The sequence below is a fragment of the Anser cygnoides genome, chromosome 1 (assembly GCF_040182565.1).
Source record: "Anser cygnoides isolate HZ-2024a breed goose chromosome 1, Taihu_goose_T2T_genome, whole genome shotgun sequence".
NCBI lineage: Eukaryota > Metazoa > Chordata > Aves > Anseriformes > Anatidae > Anser > Anser cygnoides.
In genome coordinates, this window is record NC_089873.1 from 22,059,081 (window position 1) to 22,075,114 (window position 16,034).

Here is a 16,034-nt window from a genome sequence, read left to right on the forward strand (position 1 = left end):
TCTCAAGGACTAAATGAAGGGAAATAAGATAATGAATAATATCGAGTTCAAAGTTGTGAACTTGACTGAGTATCCTTGCACTGTGATCTGTGACAGCTTTTGCTGAAGTTTGCAGAAAACTAGAAACATCCTGGGGTGCCTTCAGGGCACCCTCCTGGAAACTTGTGCAAGTTCACCAGCTCTCCACCAACAGCATGCTTAGGGGTACCAGCAAGAATTAAAATGGTCTCACAGACTGGTATTGTGCAGAATAAAAATATGTATAGGGAAAAGAATGAGGACAGACACTTTAATGGCAACAGGAGACAGGGATTTATTTTTTACTGACTTTGAACTGGTGTTAGATTTTTTGAGAGACATCCAGTAATTTTGTAAGACCACCACAGATATGACTACGTATGCATATTCTGTCTATCTCACTACCACGTCCTCTCTTCATAAAGGCACTAACTATAAATAAAATGAAAATGGACAGATAAAGTTAGGCTAATGCCAGAAAAAAATGGATTGCTTGTATGGAATTCTATGTTTATGTTTGTATACATTCATGCGTTAAATGTACAATTTTAAAATTAATTTAAAATGTCACCTTCATTTTGGCAATACAACTGATAAGATGAAACATGCAGAAAACACAGTTGAACAGAACTCAGTGCATAATTTTGTCAGAACGAAGCAGTTCTTTATCACCCTTTATGAACTGGGAATACATTCATATTACAAGGCAAGAAAACCCCAAAACAGACAACATCTGGCTTCTGTATAATGCATCTGCTTTTCCACATCTTCTCCAACATCTTTGGATAGTAAAATCTACGTTTGAACACAGGTTAAATTGTATGGTTATATTTTAACAGTCTTCATAGTGCAGCAAGGCAAAACACAGCTGCCTGTATTTACTGTTCTATTTCCAGGCTATCCATTTTTAGGTCAGGTGGTTTAAAGCTAATCACTTCTTCATAGGTAAGTTCTGTAGGGAGGGGGTGAGAGAGAGAAAAGTATTATTATTCTCTTTAAAAGAAAAATATTCCAGACAAAACTGTTAAATACATGCACGTGACTTGTAGTTTGTATTTCCAGCCTTATTAGATTCTAGATCCAAACCCAGACTGAATTCGCTAAGAATCTTTCTGTTAACTTCAGATTATAAATTAGACTCGCTATTATTGTAAAACATGCCTGTCCCCTTCACATAATTACTAAAACACATCGGCCTGAAATGGAAACATCAATTATGCTGTCAGATGACCTGCCAAAATGATGTAATAGAAGATAAAATGTAATGTAAAGTGGCATCTTTAAAAGCACCCAAGCAGGTTTTAAAATGTGCACTTTTAACTGCAGAGAATGTTCTTTATCATCGCTCAGTCAATTGCCTTCTACATAAATCATGTGCAATTCTGTACTAATGCCTTGTATCTAGGTGGTTTGGTGTTTGTTTTTTTGTATTTTATCGTAACTAGCTTAATTTTAAGGCCCTCTGACAAAATGTTCTTTTGTCTTACAAGCACGTAGCAGTTCTATTTTCTTCAAGAAAAGCTTAACTAGAAATAATGGAGTCACTGCTATTTTACCCTGCTTCAGGAAGAGCCCTCTGTCTTTTCACGCTGACAGTCACTTTGTGTTTTGCACCTTGCACAGCAATGGGATACGCTGTCAGCGGATTCCTCCTATGTATTTTCTCAAGTTAGATAGTGTATTTTAAGGACCAAACCTTGTCCACACGTAAATAAATGGCCAACAATGCATTACTTCAGGATCTGTTTTTCGAACGCTGATCTTTAAATCATATCAAACTTGTGTTTATTAGCTCTTTTATTAAAAAGATCTGTCAGAGACAGCTAACAAACATAAAAGTGGACCTAGCTCTGCTCTAAGAAGTATGTACAAATCTTAGGGCTGGGTCTTGATTACACTTCGGTTGTGTTATGCTGTAGCATGGTGTACAATGACCAGTGTGCCAGCTTCACTAACAATTGAAGAATTTCCCTGTAAGAAATTCCATGTATGGATCCCTGAGGCTGAAGGATTTGTTAGGTGACTCAGTGATTGATCTGCAGCTATTAAAATAGCATCTAGTCACAGGCAGCCAGGTATGTTAGAGCAGTCTTGGCTGAACTCTGAGTAAGCCTGTGCCCCCACAAATCAGATGCCCAGGACTGTAATATAAACTATTCCTGGTGGCTGTGTACTGTATGTTCATGAAGCTCTTTACTCTTTCTCGTGCCACCTAGTTAGCTAACAGCACAGATGTTATGCTGAGAGATGTGGAACTGGAACTAGCAGCTAAGGAGAGATAGTGCAGAGAATTCAACTCTGAATGGCATTCTCTTGGCCTCTGCAACTTGAAATATTATCTAACTGATTAAACGTGTCAAAAAATGTATGAGCTTAGGCTGCAAACCTCAGCAGTGTGCAATGGAGGTCAAGGAAACTCTAAAGTGCCTAATGTGTGAGACAAAGTGCCTGAAATCTCATTTTACTTTGGCTGCTCAGTGCCTCTTGGGATCAAGCACCACTTTTAATTTGAACAGAAGAGGAGAAATATGCCACTGATGTCTTCAGAAAATGGGTCAATATTTCATTAACAATACAAACATTTTATGCAAATTGTGACCTTTAATGTCATCTTACTTAAATGTGGCACATATTGTACTTGAAAATAAGAGTTACTTTCCCAAGCTAAAAATATGGCGAGGAGGAAGAGCTGCGTGTCCTACATGCATGAGCACAGTTTTTAGATTTTTGTTTCAGGCCTGGTTTTGTCCTGTATAAAGAAGGAATTTCACCTGTCGTTCCAAAAAGGACAATGATATAGAAAACTATGATACTGCAGCAGGATACACTGCCCTTCCGAGATAACTCACCTCCAGTTCATCACTTCAGTTAAGAAAGTGTTAAGCTAAGATTGTTCCTGAAATAATTTTAGCAGAGTTTCATCACAAACAGAAATCGTCTTTATGAATCGGAAATTGTTAAACTTTCCTGTTAAAGACTCAGTCAGCTGAAAAAGTAGCAGAAAACAAATCATCCACTGGTAAGCACAAAAGCAAATCGAACATGCCTCATCATAAACAAGATATATGTGAGGTGTCATATGCTGCCAGATCCTGAAGAGGAGAGCACACGTAAAGAGTAATCGGTGCCTTGTTTGTATAGACCCAGTAGGATTCTAGAAAACACTTTACAGGGTTCTGGGAGGCTTTTTTATTGTAGACACACCCATGATCCATTTCCTGTCTTTCATTAAGGTGTATTTGCAGTAGTAGTCTGCTAGTCTCCTCCACAATGCTCAGGATAAAATGTGGCACAGGTGTAGAAAGCCAGTGGAAGGGCATGAGGAAGGTACAGGAGGTCAGTAATTGTCACCATAAACCTTCTCACTGTGGTAATATATTTTTATCAAACCTTTGTGGAGTAAAAGTTACAGAATATACACACAGAAACAGAAGAACATGTATTTTAGAGAATATTTAAATTTCTCCTAAGAGAAATTTCTTCTCAGAAAGAGCAGTCAGGCATTGGAACGGGGTGCCCAGGGAGGTGGTGGCATCACCGTCCCTGGAGGTGTTTAAGGAAAGGTTGGATGTGGTACTTAGGGACAGTTTAGTGGGTGACATTGGTAGTAGGTTGGACCAGATGTTCTTGGAGGTCTTTTCCAACCTTAATGATTCTACGATTCTGTGATTGTATACTTATTTTATCTTAAGCCAAGGAAAGGTCTTTATTAATAAACAGGAATAATTAGTTTTCCAGAACATTACTCATTTAATTTAAAATGTCTAGTAAGGATATTTTAGCATAATATGTCCTCATTAGACAATGATGAAATTGGACTGTACTTTCAAGTATACTTGCAAACTTAGTGTTTAGCCATGTTGTTTCCGTGATACTATAGTGCAATATAACTATGATGCAAGCATGGAATTAACTAATAAAAAAAGGTCGTTGCATTATTTCCCAAGGATAGGTATTGGGGTGCCACTCCAAAGTAAAATCATCAGCTCTCATCTCAAACAAGACCAAGAGCATGGTTTAACTATTCTTAATGAGTTGGCAAATGATTAGTGAAATACGAGTGTGTGGACAATTTTCATTTCTGGTGCTGAAGAAAGCTAGGCCAAAATCCCAAATACTGTCAGTTGCCCTAGGACTGTTACTTCAGCTGAGGATCTGGCCTAGAAAATTAAAAGCCAGATAGAATGAGTCATTACATGGTAACTACCAACAGCTTTTAGATACCATTAAACTTGCCACAAAAAAGGTAGTGAGGAGTTGATAGAGGAACACTGGGGGAAGGGAGCAAAATCCTGAGAGAAACCACAACTTCTTCTACCTCATCTCCCACAAACACACATGTGGACTTACTTTGTATTCCTGAGGTTTAAGAGTTCAAATTGCTCTGGTTAGAAACAGAGCAAAACTGTCACTTAAGTAAGGATTTGTTCTGCTGTACATATTAACTCCTTTGTGTACTTTCCTGTTACCTTTCCATTCATCTATGGTTCTCTCTTTATTCTCTATTGACTCATCATACAGCTCAGCCTCGGGTTCATCGTCTGGATCATGATACTGTACAAAGTATGGATGTGCAAGTGCTTCTGAGGCAGTGATTCTTTTATCGCTGTCTAATATAAGCATCTTCTCAAGAAGGTCTACAGCTAAGGGAAAAAGAGAAACTCAGATTAAAGTCATGAGACTGTCTAGAAGTAAAAGATAAGGCAACTGTTTGCACAAATTCTAGTCTCACCTTAAAATCATTTAACATTACTAGAAAAAAAAGCAGACAATATAACAAACAAGTTTTGAAAATTTTATACTGTGAGTAGAACTTTCGTAGATGAAAGAAGCTTCAGGTTTGTTTGTGGTATGCACATCGGTTCACTATATCCTATTTGAAATCTGATTCACCTCTTCAGACATCCAAGGCTTTGATCTTGAAAACACCTTTGTGTGCTTAAATATCCTGCGTTGTGCAGCAGGTGCTTAACCTGATCAGTGCCAGCTCAAGTAACGTAAAATGGTGAATGTACGACTACGCTTTCAATTAGCTGCACCAATGAAATCATCAGATGAATACTCCAAAGCTTTGCATCAAGTAAATAGGTTTAAGGTCAACAGTTGCAGACTATTAGATATAAGAGAGATCTGTAACTCTGAATTTGGTTTTACACTGAAAGTTTATCGTATTTAAGATATATAAAAAATATTTTTAGTGCTTTCATATAAGGATTGTCATCAATTGCCCTTTATGATATTAGTACGTAACATGTACTCATGGACCTCATGCAAATAAAATCCATTTGTGATAAGAAAACATTCACAACTACTTGTATTTGTAAAAACGAAATTGTCTTTTAATAAACAGAAAGAATTCAAAATACCTTAACTCAAAATACTTCCCTCCATACAATGTTTTAATGTACACTTGATGGAACAGACCAGGCACTGTAGTAAGATAACTCAAGTGGCTCAAGCATCTTCTTTGCCTTGTCACAAGAACTGGTTCATAGAAAAATCTCTTTTGCACAGACAGATCCAATTGGCTAGACATAAAAACAATAGTGCAGGATCAGACCAATGGTCTGTCTAGCCTAACATCCTGTGTCCAACAATGGCTAATAAATTCATAAGAAACAACACACAAAAAAGGCATTCAAACAGCTATATTTCCTGGTATATTCTACTCCTTGCCAGCAATTTACAGCTCATGGCCTTCCTGAGCCAGAAGTGATGCCTCTAGCCTAGACCCTGTGACATTTTTTTTATTTATTCCTGCTATATATAGCCCGCTTTTGCTTTTCATCCACAGACTGTTTTCATCCACAGACTTTTCCATTAGGAGGTTCCTGTAATCTCCACCAAAAAAATAAAAAAATAAAAAAAATACACAGGCTTCATGAAGGGAAAACAGTCGCAGGACAAAAGGTTAAACAATGTTTTTCTCACAGTGCTGATCATTATTCTATCGGATCACATAGCAAACGTAGACTTGAGTTCATATGTTAGTGAAAGATTTAAACTGTATCAGTCTGTCTTTCTTACCTAATGGGTTGGCACCACGAAATACTGCTTTCAAGTCCTGTTGAGGCATATGTGGAAGAGATTCAATGTACTTTCTTGCCTAAGAATAAATCAAGATACATACCATACACAGAGGTTAAATTTTACCCAAGAATAACAATACCAACTCTAAAAAATCAGAAGTAACACTCATTATACTTCTTATACATGGGAAACCTTCTAACCAGTTACTCGTGTGTATACTTACTAGGCCAGAGAGTTTCAAACAGGTATACCTTCCTGTAAGGCTTATGTGTTAGCACTTCTGTCCTCACCTGTTCATAAGGGTTCATTGCTGTGTATCCCCAGGAAACACATGTAGCTTTCAGCCAAAAATTGCAACCTAAATCATCTTTCAGTTGCCCTCAGCAAAGTGGTATAATCCAATCTGCTTCCTTCCCTTCTCTCCCTCCTCTGTTGAACAGTAGTTTCACTAACCAATGAACGAAGCCTGATAGTCCCAGATCCTCAGATGGTTAACAGAGTTTATAGCTTGCCTTGTCTCCACGGCTGTGGAAGGCTCATCTGAACTCCACTAGGAAAGGCCTATGCTCCTGTCTGACCCACAAATGTTAGCGTGAAGCCTGACGTTACATAAGCAAAGCATTTCTGGGATGCGGTAGATAAATAAATGTTTCTCAGTAAGTGAAGAGACTGAATGCTGATCCTAAAGGCTACAGACACAAACAGGAGTTCTGAAAACAGAACAGTTAAAGAGGCAAATGACTGTCCCCAAATCAGTAAAACCAAACCAACCAACCAAAAAGACCCCTACCAAGGAAACACAAACAAAAACAGGTGGTCTTTGAACAAACCTTAGTCTTTTTAAAACATGTTTGTGTAACAGGGACAGCATCCCTGCACATTTAGCAAGTCTGCTAGAAAGAGACTACCTGCAGGAGGCTTACTAAACATCCTTGGCCTATTGAAGACAGCAAAGTAAATACATCTGTTTTCACTGAGCTTTAAGTTAGATCCCAGATTGAGAAGTGTAGAAGTATCTTCAGCATTCAGCTCAGTCCATTATGAAGCTACTATAATGTACTCACAGAACCACACGTTGAGGTTGAAAGGGACCTCTGGAGGCCACCTGGTCCTACCACCCTTGCTCAAGCAGGGCCACCTACAGCAGGTTGCTCAGGACCACGTCCAAGTGGCTTCTGAATATCTCCACCGAGGCAGACTCCACAGCCTCTATGGGCAGCCTCTGCCAGTGCTCAGTCACCCACACAGCACAGAAATGTTTCCTGATGTTCAGAGGGAACCTCCCGCGTTCCAGTTTGTGCCCACTGCCTCTTATCCTGTCCCTGGGCACCAATGAAAAGAGCCTGTCTCTGTCCTCTTTGCTCCCTCCCTGCAAGTATTTATACACATTGATGAGATCCCCCTTGAGCCTCCTCTTCTCCATGCTGAACAGCCCCAGCTCTCTCAGTCTTTCCTTATAGGAGAGGTGCTCCAGCTCCCTCATCATCTTCATGGCCCTTTGTTGGACTCTCTCCAGTATGTCCAGGTCTCTCTCATACTGAGGGGCACAGTACTCCAGGTGTGGCCTCATCAGAGCTGAGTAGAGGGGAAGGATCATGTCTCTTGACCTGCAGGCAATACTGTGCCTAATGAAGCCCAGAATACCATTAGCCTCCTTTGTGCCAAAGGCAGTTTGCTGGCCCATGTTCAAACTTGGTGTCCACCAGGACCCCCACCCAGGTCCTTTTCTGCAGAGCTGCTTTCCAGCTGGGTGGCCCCCAGCATGTCCTGGTGCCTGGGGTTGTTCCTCCCCAGGTGCAGGGCTTTGCGCTTCTCCTTTCTGAATGTTATGAGGTTACTCTGACATATAATCTGTGCAATCTATAGCCACATTTAGGAAACAGATCCTGTTCCCCACACAGCTCTCTCTGCAATCATCTTAATTTCTGCAGCTACTATGAAAAGATATAAAGATATTTTAAATTGTTACATAGCACATTCAGTTTTTAAATTTTTCTAATTTAACAAGGCAGATCTATTTATTTTTTCTGCTTTTCAGAAGATATAAGCATATTCTAATACAATTGTAGACTACTATTAGTGACATATTTCAGAATCTTGATAAGGCTTCTGTCCTAATGGGAGTAAAACTTCATGCTTTGTGTCTCCAACCTGTTAAACCTATATTAGCATCTTCCCTTTTTACTACAGGGGCTGACGACAAGGCTTTCTACAAGGATGATTTTTTTTTTCTTAGTATCTGTAGCCAGTCATGTAGAGAATGATGTTTAAAGACTAGTCAAACACAAGATTCACTCCACCTGTTTTATGTCCCTGAAGTTCATAAAGGTAGCAGACGCATGCTAGAAAGTCAGTTTCTCAGGCACTAGTTTCTATATATGTACAAACAGCAGAGCAAAAGAGAGCTTTCACACATTCTTGCATGGAAGGTACAGACTAGGTAGAAATAAGAAGCAAATTTATCTTATGACAAACATCTGTGAATTTGCAGATTCGTTTTTTCTGTGCTGACATCAATTAACATCACTAATCCAACTCTGACTGAACAAGACATGGTCGAAATTAACTCGACGCTTGTCCAGAAGTTCTTTGAAAACAACACAGACTTGCTAAAGTATACTTACCAGCCTGTCAACTGTGCCTATATATTCGCCACAGAAACGGAACAAATAGAATCTAGGTGTTTAAATTTATCTGAAAATAACGAACTGTGATCAGCTTAAACCCATATTAACATGAAAAACTAACTAAACAGCTCAGTAACTTGTGCTAAAACATCCCATGAAGTTGATTTTTCAGTTCCCATTTCTTTAGTCTTCTATTGATAACTGAAAATATCTCAAGGCTTAACATTTCAGAAAACCTCTGGTCTTGCTGTTAAAGGAATAGAAAAAAATTGTCCAGGACTACATGCAGCATTAAGTAATATCTGAACTATAAGGACAAACTACAAGGTAAAGAAGAATGAGACTGAAGGAACAGAACAGACACTCCCATACACGAGACAAGTACTTCCAAGCAAGGTATGAATCTTTTTGACACTGCTTCTCTAAGTAGGTAGCAACAGCCTGGAGGTGACCTAGCAGCACTCCCTTTCATTAACTTCGTTTTTGTGATCTCTATATACTCTAAAAGTATAATTAGCCCCAGTGTAACAGTTTCAGAATCCCTATGGATCCCTAAGGTCTAGACAAGAAATCAAAGACAAAACCAGATACCATCTCCAGTAAGTATTTAAGGTGTTTAATCTCATAATCAAAAATCTCACAAACTGACTGCTTGTGGGCAAATCACACATTTGTATACACTATTCTGCATGCATTATTGCAGTAGTCATAGAATCTTAATAACGTATAAAGGCTATATAAGCACCTAATAAGATCTAATCCTCTGGCACAAGGACTGATCCTCTTCCTGCCCCAGCCATTCTCAAGTGCTCAGTACTCACAAATTCTAGGGCTGTGTATTGGCCAGTGCTGATGAGGTTTCATTACGCTTGGACCTTCAAGAAATACAGCGTTGGTCTGGCTCACCTTCTCTGTCTGCTTACTTAAACAACTAAGATGATCTTCATGAAGTTCAAAGAAAACCCATCAATATACACATGAGCTGAAAAGTAGTCATCAGTAGTAGACTGAGGTCTATATAGAGAACATTTAAGAAAACAGCTTCAGCTCAGGAGGTTTCTGTGTTGTTTATCTGAATTTTTACACTGTGCCCATTACCTGTCTTTGTCAATCAACACCACATCTAATTTCTTACAATGCAGCTGTAAGACATTGGAGTTATCACTGGAGACATAATAGAGCTGAACATCAGTTTGATTTTTTTTTCTTATAAGTACAGCAGAAAAATAAAAGATCATCAGGTTCAACTGCAAAACTCCTTTGAAAAACTGAATGCATGAGAACAGTTATTAAAATTAATCCAGCTGACAGTCAAGGCATTTGGATACCTCTGCAAAGAACATGTTTAATGGTGCCATTCTAGCAGTAAAAAAGAGAGATCATCTTAAAGCGTTTGCTCATTTCCAAATCAGATATCTCTGTAACTTAACCAGTGATGTACAATGCCAATTAGACAGAGGAATGATAAAAAGTTAGTTAGATGAATGAAGCTGTAAACTCACATGTTCTGATGATATCTTCTTCAGAAGCTCAGAACTGGGTGTACCCACAACCTCCATTATTCTCTTCAGTTGATCAATATCTACATTATTTCAGGAAAACTAAAGGCAGTGTAATAAAATTAAACAACAACACAATCTTTCTGGGTTTAAACAGTTCATGAATTTTCATTTATGTGGTTAAGGCGTTTAAAACTATTAAGCAAGACAATTCCATTTTAGTTCACTGAATGATATCAATCCATACCTGCATAAAACTAATCCTGGAGTATCAGATTCTTATTGTCTCTATTGCACCATGTGAATCTCTGTCAGGTGTACCTGTACGTGAGAGCATTGCATGCAAAATATTGCTTGCTTGTCCTAGCTCCCAATTGAACGTATTCTTAAAGTCAGATTTAATCGCACTTTTATGTTTTAATGTTCTGAAGGATTTCTGAAGAACAGTACATTATACCAAATTGGGCTAGATTACTAATCTGAGAGCTGGTAAAAAGAAAATCCCCATTTGGTAGCTTTAAAAATCTGTTTTATATTACTCTCAAGATTAAAAACTTTCAAATGTGCAATTTTCATTGTCATATACTACCTGTAAAGCATATTACATTTTCCCTAGAGAATCAAGGTTATTGTACAACTTTTTAGGTTGGCGTAATCATATAATTGTAGACAATATTTTTTAACAGAAAAATATCTTGTTTCTTGAAAACTAGATGTACTGATTTTTCCAAACACCACTTATCAGGTAGTTGAACAGCCTGAAGCACAGCTACCATCTAGTTGAACATCTGAACAATGACTGTAGTTTTAATGTGGTTAAAACAGGGACTAATGAAGTTCTTGAGCTATTAGAAGAAAGGAAGAACTAGAGCATTTCTATAGCTGTATTTTATGCTTTGTGTTAAGGATACAATCATTTCCTGGAAATAGCGCCTTCCCTTTCAATAGTTCTGCCATGATGCATCCAACAGACCAGATGTCAACTGCCAAAAATTGGAAAGATGTATATGATGAATCTAGGAGATCATTAAGTAGAATTGTCTCTAAGTTTAAATCTATAACTATATACAGCTGTAGGGAAATGAAAGTCTTCACAGTTTACCTGTTTGATTGTAGTGCATCCAGTTTAACATAATTTCTGGAGCTCTGTACCATCTTGTTGCAACGTATCCAGTCATCTCATCGTCAGTTTGTCGAGCTAAACCGAAGTCTAAAATCTACAGAATAAAAATAAATAAATAACCCCCTTGTTACTTTTGTTATAGGTGCTGCTTTTCTCCATTAGCTGTTTCTGAGTTTATCCAGCAGTCCAAGCACCTCACTATCAGTGAAGTAAAACCACAACACTGTGGATGAACTCATCTGCTCTCCCTGCTGTCTGCAGTCTCTGGGTCTATATAAAGATACTTCCATTGTGATGAATCTGGCCCTTTGTCCTCTAAGAAGAACTTTGCATTTTGCCTTAAGTTCAATTTTCCTCCAGCATTCATTTGATAAAAATAAGCTGCTAGAAAAATGAACCATTGTCAACTGGGAACATTTGTATAAAATGCCAACAGCAAATGCCACTAGCCATAACATTTAAAGACCATGCAGGCTAATCACAACCCCCCGGAAGTTCTGTTGTTTCCCTCTCATGTCTGTTTTAGCATTGTTGCATGCAGGTAGCATTCACCCAAATCACACAGCGTTCTGATGGCACTAGGAGGGAAACATATCCTGCGTAACGAGGCACATTTAAATCACATACCATCTGTTTTCGGTAGAACTCCCCCACTGAAACAACGACGGAGCTCTGTTTAGGTACACATATTACTCACAGGCATGAAGGCAAAATGTTACCCTCCATATGCTCTCCCTTGCTAAGTTTACACTGACAGGAAGTTACTTCAATTACTTTTTTTTCTGCTCAATTCTTTGCTTTCCAATTTTTGATTAGTCTGTGCACCACTAATTATGGAGCAAAAAGGTATTCCTAGTTCTAAGAGAAACGGTTGTGAAAGAGTACCGTTTGAGCTTAAGCTTAAGGCAGTCATCTGAGCTATTTAGTATCTCTTCAAATAGAAATATGAACTAAGACCAGTCACAACCTCCCATGATGAGATCCAGTTCTATTTATTAAGCTGACAGCAAATCCTTTTCACGGGGAGCATGAAAATTTTAAAAGTATCATTCAAAATTCTGCTGTTATAATCCAATTTAAAGATATAAAAAGCCTAAAGAAAAATACTAAGGTATAAATAATAAATTAACATATTTATTTTTAATAAACATTTAAGGCATTATATCTTTCTTGAAAAAATGCATGAGGTAAATAAGGCATGAATAAAAGCTTGAAACGTGAGTACTAATGCCTTTATTAAGTTTCAGCAATATTTCTCTTTAACAGCTGATACATTCTATCAAATGTGTACGCACACACAAATTTTCCTTCTTTGTGACTCTATTTCCTTCTTGCTTGTACTTGGAAATATCCACCAGTTTGTTCTATTAGAAAATAATTTGGTATCAGAGGAAGTAAAGCTATAAATATAAACAAAGTAAATAGCATTGTAAAAAATGCTAGGAAGGGATGTGCACAAATAAAATAATAGAAAAAAAAAGATTAAAAGTCTCTTACAGTACAAAAGCACAGCACACATTTTAGAAGGGATTGATCAGAACCAGATGAACCATAAAATTTCACAGATGTGGAACATATATGCATGAAAACATTAAAGGGATAATCATGAAATTTGCTGAGCATCTGCAACTCTCACTAAACCAAACAGGAACTACAGTTTCTTACAACAGATTAGGATTAGCACATGAACCTAACTGCATTGCTTATGCAGTTATTCAGTACTTTTCTTTCATTCTTATTCAGTACTTTTTTTTTTTTCTGTTCTTATAATATTTGTAATCTTTTCTTAAATCCCTTGCAACTGGAATAAAGTGATTACATCAGAATCTCAGACACAGAGAGAAAGATGTTTCTGGCTGTCACAGAAAAATGCTAAACTACTAATTTTTAAGCTTAAAGGCTTAGAAAGCTGGAAGACATCCCTTCCTTCTCTAGAGTCTCATGCTTATTAAGTGATAGTGTACCATACAGATACGGAATGCTATGTATTCATATAGGCATATACATTGAAATAGTACTTGAGAAGTGTGGATTGTAGTATTTTGCTTTTTTTAATTTTTTTTTTTCACAGCCTATAACTGGTAATTCAACCAGTAATACTGGTATCTTTTCATACCATTTCTATTTAATTTAGCTTGTGTATTCTGTAGATATAAAAATGAAAGTTGCTACATGGCTTCATCTAAATATGGCAGATGTAGATATCATAGGTCAACATTTCAAGATGTACTCAATTAAGTACTGTCTCATGGGCCAAATTATTAGCCTATGTACTATCTGTGAGGAACTAGGGATGAACATTTTGCAAAGATACTTATGTTGATAATAAATTAACATTTGGAAGAAAACACGTGTCAGTGGAAACATTTTTTTATGGCAGGGGAGCAGCAGTAGCAAACACAAAATTACTGGAATCAGAAACAAAAACGACAGCTAATGTTTCCTCAGAAAATTGTCATATTGACAGGCAATACAACATTCTTCATCACAACAGCATGATTCCTACCCTCAGCTCACAGTCTTCATTTACAGCCAGGTTACTGGGCTTCAGGTCCTGTACCAGAACAGAGACAGTTAGTCAGATACCATTTTAACCTTTTAAGGTATGCTCTATGTCTTAGTAACACATTTGATGCATGGAGGGACACACTCCATTCATGTTTATTATAGCAATGAATGAACTCACCCGGTGAATGATTCCAGCTGAGTGAATATACTGCAACACAAAATGGAAAAAAAAGAAGGTAAGGTTTGAAGTCAGAGGTGAAGGAAGGCATAAGTCACTTGATTTATCTTTTTGCTACTGGGACTGATGGTTTTATACACAGCAAAAATTTATGTCGCACTAAATTTCCAGGGCAAACGGAGATACGACTAACTTCAAAACCTTCTTGCTTTATCTTACCTAGAGCTAGGTATTTCAAAAAAAGGTAGCCATGAACACTAGATTCTATCATAAATGATAGCACTTGCAATAATTCTTCCGTCAAAAGTTTCTGATCTATTTGAAATTTACTCCAGTCTTATCTAGATGTCCATTCTGATCAGCTGGTATCTCAGTGAAGTCAGTGGCCTACAGAGCAGCATAGTTGACTCCTAGATTATATAAATCCATGCATGAACACTGACTGCAGGTGCACCCCTGGGCAGGTTAGTGCCCAAAAAACCACCTAGGACACAGCATTGCTTCAGATCCACTTCCAGCAGGGTCATGAAGCAAAGTTTCAATGGCTGTTTAGTGTCTTTGCTATTTTACATAAAATATAAAAACTCAAAGATTGAGAAAAGCTTGCTTACTCTGTAATTGCCCACAGTTCAATTGTTAGGATTAACACGCACTTTATCTATATAATCTTACAAGGATCAGTATGTGCTCTAAAACATTCTCTTCCATTCTCTAAAGAAGAATTTATCTTTTTCTTGGGAGCAGAGATTACCTGTAAAATGGGTATATCAACCAAAGAAAAACCCAAAGAAAACAAAATGGCATTCTTTTCATTTCAAACCTATGCACTGTTTATGAACAGGGCAGGGACACACTTAAATGCTGTTCACAATAGCTGTGAACAGCTGAATGCAAAGGAAACTAGAACACTGCTTGTAACAGAATTAACTGTGTGCAGGTTCTGCTGGGACAACAGCTGCTGTAGGTAACACCAAGCAGCCAGCTCAGCAGTCTGCCAAACTGCTCCATCCCACGCTAATGCTCCCGATGTTCAGATGGCTTCTGCAGGGCTTGAAGCCTCTGTATGGGATGCTGCTGGACAGACGTACCAGCGAGTCCAGAGCGCACTCGGATGTAAGAATACAAGTTGCAATGACCCCAGCTTAATTGTAAACAAGGACTTATCTCTGATCAAATGTTCAGCCACTGAGATGTGAGACTTTCAATTCCAGTAGAGACAAACCACAATCAACCCCTCCCCTTGGAAACAAGCTAGTGCATTTCTGAAATTCATAATTCACTTTGCAGCACAACTCTTACTGCTATTTAGCTCTGATGCAACGTAGTCTTACATTCAAAACCGCATGCTGGATAATTAACTCTGGAATCCATCTTCCTAGTTAAGCTATTAACTTAAGTAAATGTGACAAAGCAATTAAGGGCTCAGTTCTGCAATTCTTATTCACTAAAATCTGCACTTAAATTGACAGAACCCACGTGCATGAATAACAATTACCCTCTCAGGCACCAGGTGACTTGCTCAAACCACGCAGTAAGTGTATCTCAGAGCCTTTTATCCCAGCTTGCTTTCAAACATGCAGTTAATTTTCCATGTCAAAAATATCAAATATTACAACTTTAAGTACTAAAGCAGCAGACTCTTCCCTTTTGTTTTTACATATGCCTGGACAAAAACCCTCAATGTTGGTCTAAAAAAAATGTTTATCACCCAGTACTGGGAAGCATTTTCTACATCGTCTCCTATTTCATGTTTCATGTCAGGAAGATGGTAACATTTTAGTTCTTTAGGAAGAAAATTTTGCTACAATTTCATTGCGAATTGCCTATGTGACTGAGTTGTATACATTTTAACAGCTATGATTATACATTTTAACAGCTATGATTAAAGGAAACAATGACTTCACAGGCAAGATAAATCCAATGTAATTCTTTGTAACATTGTACATTGCTAGGATAAACTATTACTTTCAAAAGTTTCCCAACAAACCCAAGTAACTTGGTTCTCTCTTCACTCCTGATGGTCTCTACAAAAATCATGGCTGTAGCTTTTC

General features: G+C 37.8%; 1 protein-coding gene across 2 annotated transcripts in view; it reads right to left on the reverse strand.

Moving 5' to 3' along the window:
* Positions 1-288: 288 nt before the first annotated feature.
* MAPK11 (mitogen-activated protein kinase 11) overlaps positions 289-16,034 on the reverse strand; it is a 32,622-nt gene continuing 16,876 nt past the window's right edge. For both annotated transcript variants that reach the window (XM_048080809.2, XM_013188371.3), the window contains exons 5-12: positions 13,984-14,013; positions 13,804-13,851; positions 11,277-11,391; positions 11,086-11,157; positions 10,178-10,257; positions 6,046-6,124; positions 4,488-4,661; positions 289-970 (exon numbers count right to left, since the gene is read on the reverse strand). In XM_048080809.2, the coding sequence (XP_047936766.1) occupies positions 897-970; positions 4,488-4,661; positions 6,046-6,124; positions 10,178-10,257; positions 11,086-11,157; positions 11,277-11,391; positions 13,804-13,851; positions 13,984-14,013 (672 nt within the window). In that variant the 3' untranslated portion in view covers positions 289-896. The remainder of the gene's footprint in view (positions 971-4,487; positions 4,662-6,045; positions 6,125-10,177; positions 10,258-11,085; positions 11,158-11,276; positions 11,392-13,803; positions 13,852-13,983; positions 14,014-16,034) is intronic.